At 43.3% G+C, this 13,779-nt stretch overlaps 4 protein-coding genes across 5 annotated transcripts; 2 read left to right on the forward strand and 2 right to left on the reverse strand.

Annotated features, from left to right (window-relative positions):
* The first annotated feature begins 36 nt into the window (after positions 1-36).
* Positions 37-8,525, forward strand: alpha-Spec (alpha spectrin). Of its 2 annotated transcripts, XM_026816068.1 has the most exons (7): positions 37-126; positions 255-477; positions 559-790; positions 862-4,478; positions 5,021-7,982; positions 8,066-8,232; positions 8,317-8,445. In XM_026816068.1, the coding sequence occupies exons 2-7, from the start codon at positions 328-330 to the stop codon at positions 8,443-8,445; spliced, it is 7,257 nt and encodes a 2,418-aa protein (XP_026671869.1). In that variant the 5' UTR covers positions 37-126; positions 255-327. The 2 variants fall into 2 exon arrangements, with proteins under 2 accessions (XP_026671869.1, XP_017885423.1); XM_018029934.2 differs by lacking the exon at positions 37-126 and having other exon boundaries at positions 328-477; positions 8,317-8,525.
* A 110-nt stretch (positions 8,526-8,635) lies between these two features.
* LOC108628198 (WD repeat-containing protein 46) lies at positions 8,636-10,774 on the reverse strand. The gene is made up of 6 exons (XM_018029959.2): positions 10,683-10,774; positions 9,908-10,596; positions 9,518-9,834; positions 9,118-9,442; positions 8,931-9,044; positions 8,636-8,837 (listed from the first exon to the last, which is right to left on the reverse strand). The coding sequence occupies exons 1-6, from the start codon at positions 10,696-10,698 to the stop codon at positions 8,718-8,720; spliced, it is 1,581 nt and encodes a 526-aa protein (XP_017885448.1). The 5' UTR covers positions 10,699-10,774; the 3' UTR covers positions 8,636-8,717.
* LOC108628211 (protein transport protein SFT2) lies at positions 10,736-12,068 on the forward strand. The gene is made up of 3 exons (XM_018029984.2): positions 10,736-11,064; positions 11,149-11,300; positions 11,356-12,068. Exons 1-3 carry the CDS (start codon positions 10,756-10,758, stop codon positions 11,624-11,626), a joined length of 732 nt encoding a protein of 243 aa, XP_017885473.1. The 5' UTR covers positions 10,736-10,755; the 3' UTR covers positions 11,627-12,068.
* Positions 12,069-12,075: 7 nt separating this feature from the next.
* Positions 12,076-13,585, reverse strand: LOC108628204 (uncharacterized). The gene is made up of 5 exons (XM_018029972.2): positions 13,322-13,585; positions 13,195-13,245; positions 12,991-13,122; positions 12,703-12,919; positions 12,076-12,628 (listed from the first exon to the last, which is right to left on the reverse strand). Exons 1-5 carry the CDS (start codon positions 13,429-13,431, stop codon positions 12,092-12,094), a joined length of 1,047 nt encoding a protein of 348 aa, XP_017885461.1. The 5' UTR covers positions 13,432-13,585; the 3' UTR covers positions 12,076-12,091.
* Positions 13,586-13,779: the final 194 nt, after the last annotated feature.

Raw genomic sequence — 13,779 nt, forward strand, 5'->3', positions numbered from 1 at the left:
TCCAAGAGAAAGTATTTCTCTGGCTTGTTACGGACAAAACCCCCCCGCCAGGAGCCGCAGTTAGTATCGAACGTCGACGAACGTCAGTTGTTAGTGTACACATCGAACACAGGAAAATTGTGCAAGGTAAAATTGTTTTCCCATTGTTCTTACATTGTTCGTCGCACATACGATCGTAGAATATTATAATTATCGGAGAACAGTGAAGAACAAACGCGTTGTGTACGCTTTAATTATTGATTTCACTTGGACAGTTGACCCTACCACACCCGGTAGCCATTTTGGACAGTGGAGAAGTGTCTTTAAAGCGATAAGAATTGCCGAAGGATGGATCAGATCACGCCGAAGGAAGTAAAGATCCTGGAAAATCCTGAGGATATTCAGGAAAGGAGAGAGCAAGTCCTCGGTCGATATGCGAATTTCAAGGCGGAGGCCCGGAATAAGAGGGATAAACTCGAGGACTCCCGTCGCTTTCAGGTATGTCTTCCGGGTATTAATTTTTACAATCTAATCTTTATGGTTTCCTTCGTTACGCTGATAAAATTTCGTTTCTCGCAGTACTTTAAGCGAGATGCGGATGAGCTCGAAGGATGGATCTTCGAAAAATTGCAAGCTGCCTCGGACGAAAGCTACAAGGATCCTACCAACCTTCAGGCTAAGATTCAGAAACATCAAGCCTTCGAAGCAGAAGTCGCAGCACATTCCAATGCTATAGTGTCCTTGGACAATACTGGCTCCGAAATGATAGCTCAACATCACTTTGCAAGCGACGTTATTCGTAAGAGACTAGGTGAGCACTGTTAATCCAGTATAAAACTACTTAAGCTGCATTTGACACTGACCGTTGAATATATTTTACAGTGGATCTTCATCAGCTATGGGAACTGCTTCTGTCGAGATTAGCAGACAAAGGTCTTAAATTGCAACAAGCTCTGGTACTTGTTCAGTTCATCAGACACTGCGATGAAGTTATGTTCTGGATCCACGATAAAGAGGCGTTCGTTACCACCGATGAATTTGGGCACGACTTGGAACACGTCGAAGTACTTCAAAGGAAGTTCGACGAATTCCAGAAGGACATGGCTAGCCAGGAATACAGAGTGACAGAGGTGAACGAAGTGGCAGATAAACTTCTTCTGGATGGACATCCCGAGCGTGATACTATCCTACGCAGAAAGGAGGAGCTTAACGAGTCTTGGCAGAGATTGAAGCAGCTTGCGGTTTTGCGCCAAGAGAAACTATTCGGCGCGCACGAGATTCAAAGATTCAACCGGGACGCAGACGAGACAATGGCGTGGATCGCGGAAAAGGACGTTGTTCTATCCTCAGACGATTTTGGACGTGACCTCGCAAGCGTGCAGACTTTGCAAAGGAAACACGAAGGAATAGAGCGCGACCTGGCAGCTTTAGAAGACAAGGTGTACACGCTGGGAGCTGAAGCAGATCGCCTCGCTGGTATCCATCAAGCGGACCACTCGAAACAAATTCAAGCTAAACGTGCGGAGATTTTACAATCATGGGAGAGCCTTACTGCGAAAGCTAAGGAAAGACGTTTGAAGCTCGACGAGTCTTATTATCTGCATAGATTTTTAGCCGACTACAGAGATTTGGTCTCATGGATGAACGACATGCGTGCGATTATATCAGCTGACGAATTGGCGAAAGACGTGGCAGGTGCCGAAGCGCTTGTCGAGAGGCACCAGGAACACAAGGGAGAAATCGACGCCAGAGCTGATAGCTTTGACGCGACCACTTTGGCTGGCAACAAGTTGCTCGAGAAGAAACACTATGCCGCGGAGGAGGTGGCCAGAAAATTGAACTCGCTTGCCGAAGAGAAACAATCTCTTTTGAGTCTTTGGGAAAAAAGGAAGATCCTGTACGAACAGTGCATGGACTTGCAGTTATTCTACCGAGATACGGAGCAAGCGGACGCTTGGATGGCTAAACAGGAAGCTTTCCTAGCGAATGAAGATTTGGGAGATTCTTTGGACAGCGTAGAAGCTCTTATTAAAAAACACGAAGACTTTGACAAGTCTCTGGCCGCGCAGGAAGACAAGATCAAAATATTGGACGACTTTGCTAGCAAGTTGATAGAGGGTGAACATTACGCGGCAGATGATGTGGCACAAAGACGCAAAATGCTGTTGGAAAGACGGGCTGTTCTCCTTGAGAAATCTGCTCAGAGAAGACGTCGCCTTGAGGACGCATATAAATTGCAACAGTTCGAACGCGACTGCGACGAAACGAAGGGTTGGGTCAACGAGAAATTGAAATTCGCCACTGACGATAATTATTTGGATCCTACTAATTTGAACGGCAAGGTACAGAAACATCAGAATTTCGAGCAAGAGTTGACCGCTAACAAAACTCGTGTGGAAGAGATGGTAGCTACTGGTCGTGAACTGATAAGCAACGGTCATTACGCTTCTGACAGAATTAGTACTCGTTCCGAGGAGATCGCGTCTCTGTGGGACAGCCTCACTCACGCCACCGGAAAGAAAGGATCGAAACTTCAGGAAGCCTCTCAACAACAGCAGTTTAATCGCACTGTGGAGGATATCGAATTATGGTTGTCGGAAGTGGAAGGGCAATTGATGTCCGAAGATTATGGCAAAGATCTGACCAGCGTGCAAAATCTCCAAAAGAAACACGCTCTTCTGGAAGCCGACGTTGCGTCTCACTCGGACAGAATCGAGACCATCGCTCAAGCTGCGGAGCAGTTTGTAAGTCAGGGTCACTTCGACGCCGACAACATCAGAGCCAAGCAAGAACAGTTGCAAAGCCGCTACGCTGCTCTGCAACGTCCCATGAGCATCCGTAAGCTGCGTCTATTCGATTCTCTGCAAGTACAACAATTATTTAGAGATATAGAAGACGAAGAAGCCTGGATCCGCGAGAAGGAACCGGTTGCTGCGTCCACCAACCGTGGCCGTGATCTCATCGGCGTGCAGAATCTGCAGAAAAAACATCAAGCTGTTCTCGCGGAAATAAACAATCACGAACCGCGCGTAGCTGCCGTTTGCCAAGCCGGTGCGTCGATGTTGCAAGAGAGTCACTTCGCTGCGGAAGAAATTGGCCAACGACTGGCTGCACTCGACGAGCATTGGGGACAACTGAAAGAGAAAGCCAGGCAGCGTAAGACTGACTTGGACGACTCGCTTCAAGCACATCAGTACTTCGCCGATGCGAACGAGGCTGAATCATGGATGAAGGAGAAACGACCCATAGTGATGAACACCGATTACGGAAAGGACGAAGACAGCTCCGAGGCTCTTTTGAAAAAGCACGAGGCATTGGTCAGCGACTTGGAAGCTTTTGCCAGCACCATAGCCGCACTTCGTGAACAAGCTGCTGCTTGTAGACAACAGGAGACTCCCGCTATTGACATCACTGGTAAAGAATGCGTGGTAGCTCTGTATGATTATACGGAAAAATCTCCGAGAGAAGTCTCTATGAAGAAGGGCGATACTTTGACTTTGTTAAACTCGAACAACAAGGATTGGTGGAAAGTCGAGGTGAACGATCGCCAAGGTTTCGTTCCAGCTGCGTATGTGAAGAGAGTCGAGCCTGAAGCTGGACTGAGTGCTTCTCAGCAGAACCTAGCTAGGGAACAGAGTTCCATTGCTGCCAGACAGGCACAGATAGAGGCTCAATACGATGATCTGTTGAGATTGGCGCGCGAACGGCAGAACAAGCTAAACGAGACGGCCAAGGCTTACGTGCTCGTCAGAGAGGCTGCTGAGTTGGCTACTTGGATCAAGGACAAGGAGAACCACGCTCAAGTTCAAGACGTCGGTGAAGATCTGGAGCAAGTGGAGGTCATGCAGAAGAAGTTCGATGATTTCCAGGCAGACTTGAAGGCTAACGAAGTTCGTCTAGCTGAGATGAACGAGATCGCCGTGCAGTTGATGAGTCTTGGGCAGACGGAGGCAGCCCTGAAGATCCAAACGCAGATACAGGACTTGAACGAGAAGTGGACCAGCCTGCAGACTCTTACCGCGGAACGTGCCAACCAGCTCGGTTCTGCTCACGAAGTACAACGATTCCATCGTGATGTTGACGAGACCAAGGATTGGATTCGGGAGAAGGACGCCGCGTTGAACAACGACGACCTGGGCAAGGATCTGCGCAGCGTACAGGCGCTGCAACGTAAGCACGAAGGCCTTGAGAGAGACCTGGCCGCTTTAGGAGATAAGATCAAGCAACTGGACGAAACGGCTAATCGTCTGATGCAGTCGCATCCCGAGACGGCCGAACAAACGTACGCTAAACAGAAGGAGATCAACGAGGAATGGACCCAGTTGACGGCGAAAGCTAACAGCAGGAAGGAGAAGTTGCTGGATTCTTATGACTTGCAACGATTCCTCAGCGATTACAGGGATCTAATGGCTTGGATAAATTCGATGATGGGTCTGGTCGCTTCGGAGGAGTTGGCTTCCGACGTGACCGGAGCGGAAGCCCTGCTTGAACGGCATCAGGTGAGTCGACAAAGGAGAGATAGATGTAAAGGTGGTTCAGTGATCATACGGTTGTTCACGAATCATTCATGAATTATAGAATCTCAGGGCAGAGATAGATGCGCGATACGGAGCACTTCTAGAGGTATCGAAGTGTTTGGCATGAAACGAAAATGTGCGAATTTGCCTCTGTGAATAATTAATTGCAGTTGATATATTCCTTCTCATGTTGCTGTTGAATTTTTATTTCGTGAAAGGAAGATTGACCGACTGACGTCTCAGTAGTTATAAAATACCGGCTTATTAACACTTGAAGTATTTTCAACGCTTCTACATATTGCAATCATTACTTTCTTTCGCTTATCGTAGTGCCGAGTGGATTGAAATATACTTACCGACAAAATAGTAAAAGAGATTTATTTTCTATAAACACCTGAATAATTGCTATATAGAAATTTTTTGTCGGTAAGTACATACAAAGGTATTCGTGTGAATTCCTATCGCGAAACTTTAATTAATTTACGAATTCCCGTGACCACGTACTCATTCGCTTTGTGTCATAGGAACATCGCATGGAGATCGACGCCAGGGCAGGCACCTTCCAGGCGTTCGAACTTTTTGGCCAGCAACTTCTACAGTCGAGTCACTACGCTAGCGTGGAGATTCAAGAGAAGCTTGAATCGATGGCCGAGGCGCGTCAAGAACTAGAAAAGGCTTGGATCCGAAGACGCATGCAATTGGATCAGAATCTGGAGCTCCAATTGTTCTGCAGAGATTGCGAGCAAGCTGAGAACTGGATGAGCGCACGTGAAGCCTTCCTGAGCACCGCAGACACTGTCGACAGTGGCGACAACGTGGAAGCTCTTATCAAAAAGCACGAGGACTTCGACAAGGCCATTAACGCTCACGAAGAGAAGATTGGCACCTTGCAGACCTTGGCCGATCAGCTAATTGCTGCCGAGCATTATGCCGCGAAACCGATCGATGAGAAACGTTGCCAAGTTCTAGTTCGTTGGAAACACCTCAAAGATGCTCTCATCGAGAAACGATCCAAGTTGGGAGAGTCTCAAACCTTGCAACAGTTCTCCCGCGACGCCGACGAGATGGAAAATTGGATCGCAGAAAAGCTGCAACTCGCTACTGAAGAAAACTACAAGGATCCAGCTAATATCCAATCAAAACATCAGAAGCATCAAGCGTTCGAAGCCGAATTAGCTGCGAACGCGGACAGGATTCAATCAGTGCTCGCCATGGGCGGCAATTTAATCGAGAAACACCAATGTGCCGGTTCCGAGGACGCTGTTCAAAAGCGACTTGCTTCGATCGCCGATCAATGGGAGTATCTTACTCAGAAGACCACCGAGAAGTCGATGAAGCTGAAAGAGGCGAACAAACAGCGCACGTACATCGCTGCCGTCAAGGATCTCGATTTCTGGCTCGGCGAAGTGGAGAGCTTGCTCACCTCCGAAGACGCTGGCAAGGATCTGGCCTCCGTCCAGAATCTGATGAAGAAACATCAATTGGTCGAAGCCGATATCCAAGCGCACGAAGAGAGGATCAAGGATATGAACGCGCAGGCGGATTCTCTGATCGAAAGTGGGCAGTTCGACGCAGCTGGTATTCAAGAGAAACGACAGAGTATCAACGAGCGTTATGAAAGAATTCGCAATCTCGCTGCTCACAGGCAGGCTAGATTGAACGAAGCAAACACCTTGCATCAGTTCTTCCGAGATATCGCCGACGAGGAGTCTTGGATCAAGGAGAAAAAACTATTGGTCGGATCGGACGACTACGGCCGCGATCTTACGGGTGTGCAAAACTTGAAAAAGAAACACAAACGATTGGAAGCTGAATTGGGTAGTCACGAGCCCGCGATTCAAGCTGTTCAAGAGGCGGGAGAGAAACTAATGGACGTCTCTAACTTGGGTGTACCCGAAATTGAACAACGCTTGAAGCTTCTCAATCAGGCGTGGGCTGAGTTGAAACAGTTGGCTGCTAACAGAGGACAGAAGCTGGACGAGTCTCTGACGTATCAACAGTTCTTGGCTAAAGTCGAGGAAGAGGAGGCTTGGATTACAGAGAAGCAGCAATTGTTATCGGTCGAAGATTACGGCGACACTATGGCTGCAGTTCAGGGTCTGCTGAAGAAGCACGATGCCTTTGAAACTGATTTTGCAGCTCATGGCGAACGCTGCAAAAATATCTGTGAAGCTGGAGAAGCTTTGATCAAGGCTGGAAACCATCGCGCAGATGCTATAGGACAGAGATGCGCTCAGCTTCGCAATAAACTGGAACAACTCGGCGCTCTTGCTGCCAGAAGGAAGACCCGACTCAACGATAACTCAGCTTATTTGCAATTCATGTGGAAGGCGGACGTGGTCGAGTCCTGGATCGCTGATAAAGAGACTCACGTACGTTCGGAGGAATTCGGACGCGACTTATCCACCGTTCAAACGCTGCTGACTAAACAGGAAACTTTCGATGCAGGATTGCACGCGTTCGAGCATGAAGGAATTCAGAACATCACTTCGTTAAAGGAAATGCTGGTTGATTCCGGACACGATCAGACACCTAGTATTCAGAAACGTCATGCAGATGTGATCGCTCGCTGGCAAAAGCTCTTGGCTGACTCGGACGCAAGGAAACAACGTTTGCTGAGAATGCAAGATCAGTTCAGACAAATCGAAGAATTGTATCTAACGTTCGCTAAGAAGGCATCCGCTTTCAATTCGTGGTTCGAGAACGCTGAGGAAGATTTGACCGATCCCGTTCGATGCAACAGTATCGAAGAGATTCGAGCCCTTAGGGAAGCCCATGCACAATTTCAGGCTAGCTTGTCCTCGGCGGAGGCAGATTTCGAAGCTTTGGCCGCCCTCGACAGACAGATCAAGAGCTTTAATGTCGGCCCGAATCCATACACGTGGTTCACGATGGAAGCTTTGGAAGACACCTGGCGTAATCTGCAGAAGATAATCAAGGAACGAGATGTGGAGCTTGCCAAGGAAGCTCAACGGCAGGAGGAGAACGATAAGTTGCGTAAGGAGTTTGCCAAGCACGCAAACGCCTTCCATCAATGGCTTGCGGAGACGAGAACGTCTATGATGGAAGGATCAGGATCGTTGGAACAACAATTGGAAGCAACGAAGAGGAAGACTCAGGAAGTTCGAGCACGACGTCAAGACCTGAAGAAGATCGAAGACCTGGGAGCGATCTTGGAGGAACACTTGATTCTGGATAATCGTTACACAGAGCACAGTACCGTGGGATTAGCGCAACAGTGGGACCAGTTGGATCAATTAGGAATGCGGATGCAGCACAATCTGGAACAACAGATACAAGCTCGCAATCAGTCCGGTGTTTCCGAGGATGCTCTCAAAGAATTCTCGATGATGTTCAAGCACTTCGACAAGGACAAGAGTGGTCGCCTGAATCACCAGGAATTCAAGTCCTGCTTAAGGGCACTTGGTTACGATTTGCCGATGGTAGAGGAAGGCCAGCCCGATCCGGAGTTCGAAAATATTCTCGGTCGGTTTATATCTTAAGGAAATTTTAAGTTAGAACTAAATTTTCGAAATAAGTTTATAATATTAAATGTTCCTTTTCCCCAGATATCGTCGATCCGAATAGAGACGGCTACGTTTCACTGCAGGAGTACATGGCGTTCATGATCAGTAAGGAAACCGAGAACGTGCAAAGCTCTGAGGAGATAGAAAATGCTTTCCGTGCAATCACCGCCGCAGATCGACCATACGTGACGAAGGAGGAATTATATGCTGTAAGTTCATGCGATCTGTCTTTCATCGATTTATGCTTCCAACTTTTTTTTTAATGACACTTTATGTGTATTCTTAATTTCTAGAACCTCACGAAGGAGATGGCCGACTACTGCGTTGCTCGTATGAAACCGTACGTCGATCCAAAGACCGAGCGACCGATCACAGGGGCATTGGATTACATTGAATTTACTCGTACTCTTTTCCAGAATTAATCACATTAACATAAATTATTCCTTTTTTTATTCTGCCAGTTTTTAAATTATAGAATATATATCACGACTGAACTATTGAATGCTTATTTATTTTATTGTACAAGCTGTTATTGGAAAATTACAAGTTTGAAAAGAACGCTATAAATAATTCATCATATACTGCATTATCAAATGAAGTGAAAAACATATGTTTTCTAAACAAAACTTTATTGAGGTACATTTTACAGTTAATTAGGAGCAATTTTATTGGATCCAGTACACTAGACGATTCACTATCTACTTTGACCAGGTTTTGATACAAACCTATTTAATACTCCATAATCCTTTTGAGGTTGCTGTGTTTTCTTCGCATCTGATCGGATATCTTCTCGCCGAAGTAAATTGATAGTTTCCTGAACAAGATTAAAATTGGCAAATTTAAAAAAGTCCCGACAATGATCGAACTGTGCTATTATAGCGGACATAAAAGAAAAGATATTTTTTACCTTTCGACTTAAATCCTTCAGGATCTTCTTAGTCTTGAGCACTTTAGCTGTTCCTCCCTTTCCTTTAGATTTCGTTTTACGCGGTGTGAAATCAATGTCTTGTGGCTTTAGATACTAAATGAGAAATAGCAAGTTACAATAGCGTAGTTACAAACGAAATTAAAGTAATCTCCCATCGACTACTCACTAAGATCTTCTTCTTAGCCTCGATTTTATCTTTCAACGTAGGCACGTCTACTTGCGTGATAGCAACCGGGTCCAAACATATCAATTCCGGTTGAATCTTATCCAACAGAGCCTTTACTTCGGCTTCACGTCGTTGGGTTTTGGTCTGGAACGGATTACTTTCCAGAGCGTCGTAGTTCGCTTCACCGCTTCCGGGTACCAAAAGCGAAGAGACTCCTCTTAATGTACCGATACCTAACACATCTTCATACGGACAGAAATGCATATTCGTCACTGTCCAATCAGCTCTGTGACGCAAGTATGGTTTCACATCGGTGGCTGACGATCTATCACACAAATCAGAAATGAATCAAATGAACTGTCTTATAATCACTTGGAACATAAGTGTTAGTGAAACATACCGAAAGACTTCAACGACGTTTCCCATTGACATCGCTAATTGTCCACTCTGGCTGTAAGATAAATGTTGAACGGGAGCGCGTACGCGATAATCCTGCAGGGGACCGGCCAACTGCCGGATATCCCATACCTTTACAGATTTGTCTGGACAGGCAGTGGCCATGTAATTTCCATATGGATGAACTGCGCAAGCAGATACTGCTTGACGGTGGCACAACATTTTTACTAAAGGGTCTTTACTGTTCGGAGACCACATAGATACAACACCTTTTGTGTCGCCAACACATAGTAATGCATTAGTTGGATTTTGCGTCATTACCTAAGAAACAGAATATTACTTGTATTAATTCCAAGTACAGTAGATATAGAGAAATGGCAGCGAATGAACTTACTCCTATTTTTCCTCCTTTAGTAAAAAAGGAATTTACAATTTTGCCTATGGAAACATCCAGCCAAACTAGATAACCAGTTCTGGATGCACTGGCTAGTAGAAAATGGTACGGCAAAAATTCCATTTCGTTTACTCTACTCATTGCTTTTATGCAATGCAGTTCAATTCCTTGATTGTCGTATATGTATACCCATTCCTTTTGCGCAACCGCAAACATCGTTTCTACGTGCAACCAACACACGTCGTGAACTGATTCCATCACGTTCATCTCACAAGACAGTTTCTTCGTCACCCAATCTAAAGCTGCTACGTGACCCCTCTTTCCACCCAGTACCAAATGTCGTCCATTTTTCGTGTATCTTATACAATAAGGGCCGAAGTCTAAGTTTAACGTAAAACGTTTAGCCATGCTGGTTATATCTACGTTGCTTGCTATTTGACTCTGCTTATATTGTACTGTCGTCTCTCCAGCATCAGGTTCCAAGCAACCATAATCCTCTGTCAAAAGTAATTCAGCACGGGCAGTGTCCTTTACTACATTATGAAAAGTCGTCTCCTTTTTCCTTAACTTTCGTTTCACTGTCTGATTTTTTATCCTAGAGGATTTAGATCTCAAGTCAATTCCCATGCCTCTGTCATGTTTTGCAAGTCTCTCCTTGCTAATCGGAACCCGATTAAGGAATCGCTCTCCTACAAATATTGTTACGAATTAAACACGTGAAAATGAATAATACGCTGAATAAGAAAATGTATGTATAAAATATAAACTTCAGTACTTGTGGTAGGCTTCATCCTGTTGTATACGAGAAAAACACCGGGAATTAATATATTTTATATATACAGGCTCAAATGTTGTGTTTTGTCACAATTCTAACCACAAACACATGCGACCATGCGAGGTGCCATTTTCATTTCAAATACTTCTATGCCTATATTGCTTCTTCTGGTAAACAGAAATTATGGCGACGTGTTAAAATGGCTGATCTGAACAAAGAGCTAAACGAATATCTGCTCAGCAGTAAGAATGAGAAACAATTTAAGCTCACCGTACCCTCGGTGACGATACCGAAAGCGAATATTGGAAAATGGTTTGGAAGAAGCGAAGAGGAAGAACCGGGATGGATCCAGGGAACCCAGAAGGAATGTTGCCCTAGTATGGTACGTACGAAACTACGAGTTTAACCTCGTATTCTGTAAACTGTTTGAGACCGAGAGGGACGAGAAAGTTCTTTTTTCTGACAGACACGAGTTCAAAGGCTGGTAGCATTTGTCGTGTGCTTTGCTATGGGCATACTTTGCTTCTGCCTTTCAGCGATCTATGTCCCGGTCTTACTGTTGAAAGCGAGAAAGTTCGCTCTTTTGTACACCCTGGGAAGCGTTTTCTTTCTATCAAGGTAAGATTCAGACGTAAAAAATGAAACAGGGTTTTCATAAAATAAATTTTTATAGCTTTTGTTTCCTCTTGGGTCCGTTAAGTTACCTAAAATCATTGTTCACCGCTGAGAGAAGGTGTTTCACTATGTCCTACTTTGCTACTTTGATAGGAACACTTTATTGCGCTCTCCATTTACAATCGACGCCGTTAACAGTACTGTGTGCTGTGTTACAATTGATAGCTATGTTGTCGTTCTTGGTAAGTCACATACCTGGTGGTACCAAGGGTCTGATGTTCTTTACAAGAATGTTTAAATCTTCTGTAAATTCTACATTGCCTGTATGATATTCCATTTACTTAGGTATTAAATACGTGTAAAACGAATACTGTACATTTAATTTTCATGTTTTGTATAACTCCATGAATAAAATAGGCAATGTTTGTATTTATACGAAGATACGATAAAGATTTTCTTATGTGAGTTCGATAAGTATTAAAGACTGACTCATCTGTATGTAATATACATTTATTTGTATCTAAAGGCCAGTGAATTAAAGCGTTTTTATCGTGAGGATTAAAAATCAAATGTTTTTAAAATAAGCTATATGAAATATATACAGTTTTTGTATATAATGTATTTATATGTATAAAACAGTTTCTCTCATTTCTGTATACTCGTTCATTACGACGCTATACAGATTCACATTCATTTAACGAGATGAACGATGTATTTCCATACTCAGTATTTATTAATAAGGGAAATAAAAAAAAATTTCTGATCGCAGAATTACAGGGACATTGATCTTTTTATCATTTTTTCTTCTGCTTCGAGACTTTCGTACCTTTTACGCGATTAACGTTACCCTGCGTACGTTTCACCTTCAGTGGCAAATATTTTACATCGATTGTATTATCATCTCCATTTTTCCTTTTCCGTTTTGAATTTTTGTCTTCGTGGATATTGACGTATCTTTTCTTTTTCTCCATACTTTCATCGTATTCGAAATCATAACTACCTAAGGAAATAAAGTCATCTTGCTTTACTTCCTCTGTAACGGGTTCTTTCGTCTTGCTCTCAGTTACACTAGGTGGTACGAATACTCTTTCTTCACAAGAAGATCTGTACACATACACATCGGTAGACAACGTAAATTTAGTAGGTTTCGAGGAATCTGTTTCAGATTCAATGCTCATCTTGTCTTCCTCGGACAATACAATCTCTTGCGTTGCATCGATGTCCTTGAATAATTGTAGTCTATTTCTTGATAAAGGTATTTCTTTAAAAATATCACATATTGTCAGATACAGCGGATGGAAATGATGATCTACAGAGTCCATTACAAAATTCTAAAATCAAATCAATAACAATTAAATTATTACTTTTAATCTTTACTTGTTCAGCTATAGAAATTAGACCTTACCTTTAAGGCACAGGCAGCAGATGCATATCCAATAGTATTTAATGTTACAATCTTTAACTTGGGTAACAGTAATATTGGTACATTCTTATTCTGTGCCATATGAATGATATGTTTTACTAGAAGCTGTGGCTCGATGTTTGCGTCCATTAAAACACAGCAAACATTATTTTTCTCTAAAGATCTTGTGATAGCATTTATTCCCAGTATTATGGACCCTCTAAACATTAGAATGTTAAGATGTACATGTAGACAAATGATATTCAATAAAGTTTGAAGAATAATAGTTACGCTATCTCTGTATTTGGAACATTCTCTTCCTTAAGTGCATCCTTCTTAGCTTTTGCACGTTCTTCCTTCTTCATATGCTCGAGCTGTGACCATGGTATTAAACTAGTCGGTCTTTTAATAGCTGGCATTAATCTGTATAATAATAAATAAATAAAAACTATTTCCTTTCCCAAGAAACCCTTGTTAATTCCTTTTGAAACTTACTTATTTAACAATCCTTCCAGTAATGAACATTTTTCTGCATCTACAACTGGCCTGATACAAATATAAGAGAATAAAATACAGATTTGTTTTACATGTTCAAAAGATAATACGAATAAATCAGCTGTACCAATAATTGTCTTGAGGCTGTGCTAATACATTTCGTAATCCTTTCACTGTTCCTTTCTTCGCTGACAACGAATGTCTCTGTTGGTGTTTTGTTAATATCGGAGTACTCATTATAAACAATTTGAAATCACAATTTTCACAATTGTTCGCGTAGGTTATGCTGCCCTGCAGACGCTGCAGACCAGGAATCCAGACTAGTGCAGACTATAAAGTGTGGTACACACATAGATGGATTATTTTATTTTTAAGTAGAAGTCGGTCGGGATAAAATGTATCTGAGCATTATAATTCAGTTATCTCTTGTATAAGGAATTGTGCCTGTGCTGTATTCTTTTACACTTATACGCGGAGTAAACGGAATATGAACTCGCAAGATGAATTATGTAAATTATGGCACAAGTGCTTTAAATTTTAACCAGGTACACCGTGTACCCGTTATTTAGCGAAAATTTGTGAAAT

The sequence above is a fragment of the Ceratina calcarata genome, unplaced genomic scaffold, assembly GCF_001652005.2.
Source record: "Ceratina calcarata isolate Rehan_Ccalc_2016 unplaced genomic scaffold, ASM165200v1 scaffold127.2, whole genome shotgun sequence".
In the NCBI taxonomy this organism is placed as follows: domain Eukaryota; kingdom Metazoa; phylum Arthropoda; class Insecta; order Hymenoptera; family Apidae; genus Ceratina; species Ceratina calcarata.

Bases quoted from the DNA above. Each gene is read 5' to 3' on its own strand.
- alpha-Spec (XM_026816068.1), top strand. From the start codon at position 328: ATGGATCAGATCACGCCGAAGGAAGTAAAGATCCTGGAAAATCCTGAG. The intron at 791-861 runs GTGAGCACTGTT...TATATTTTACAG, and splicing joins CGTTATTCGTAAGAGACTAG to TGGATCTTCATCAGCTATGG. The intron at 7,983-8,065 runs GTCGGTTTATAT...CCTTTTCCCCAG, and splicing joins GGAGTTCGAAAATATTCTCG to ATATCGTCGATCCGAATAGA.
- LOC108628198 (XM_018029959.2), bottom strand. The intron at 9,835-9,907 runs GTAAGTTCATTC...TCTGTTTCTTAG, and splicing joins CTAAAGGAGGAAAAATAGGA to GTAATGACGCAAAATCCAAC. The intron at 9,443-9,517 runs GTATGTTTCACT...TTTGTGTGATAG, and splicing joins AACGTCGTTGAAGTCTTTCG to ATCGTCAGCCACCGATGTGA.
- LOC108628211 (XM_018029984.2), top strand. From the start codon at position 10,756: ATGTTGTGTTTTGTCACAATTCTAACCACAAACACATGCGACCATGCG. The intron at 11,065-11,148 runs GTACGTACGAAA...TTTTTCTGACAG, and splicing joins AGGAATGTTGCCCTAGTATG to ACACGAGTTCAAAGGCTGGT. The intron at 11,301-11,355 runs GTAAGATTCAGA...AAATTTTTATAG, and splicing joins AGCGTTTTCTTTCTATCAAG to CTTTTGTTTCCTCTTGGGTC.
- LOC108628204 (XM_018029972.2), bottom strand. From the start codon at position 13,431: ATGAGTACTCCGATATTAACAAAACACCAACAGAGACATTCGTTGTCA. The intron at 13,123-13,194 runs GTAAGTTTCAAA...ATTATTATACAG, and splicing joins CTGGAAGGATTGTTAAATAA to ATTAATGCCAGCTATTAAAA. The intron at 12,629-12,702 runs GTAAGGTCTAAT...ATTTGATTTTAG, and splicing joins CTGCTGCCTGTGCCTTAAAG to AATTTTGTAATGGACTCTGT.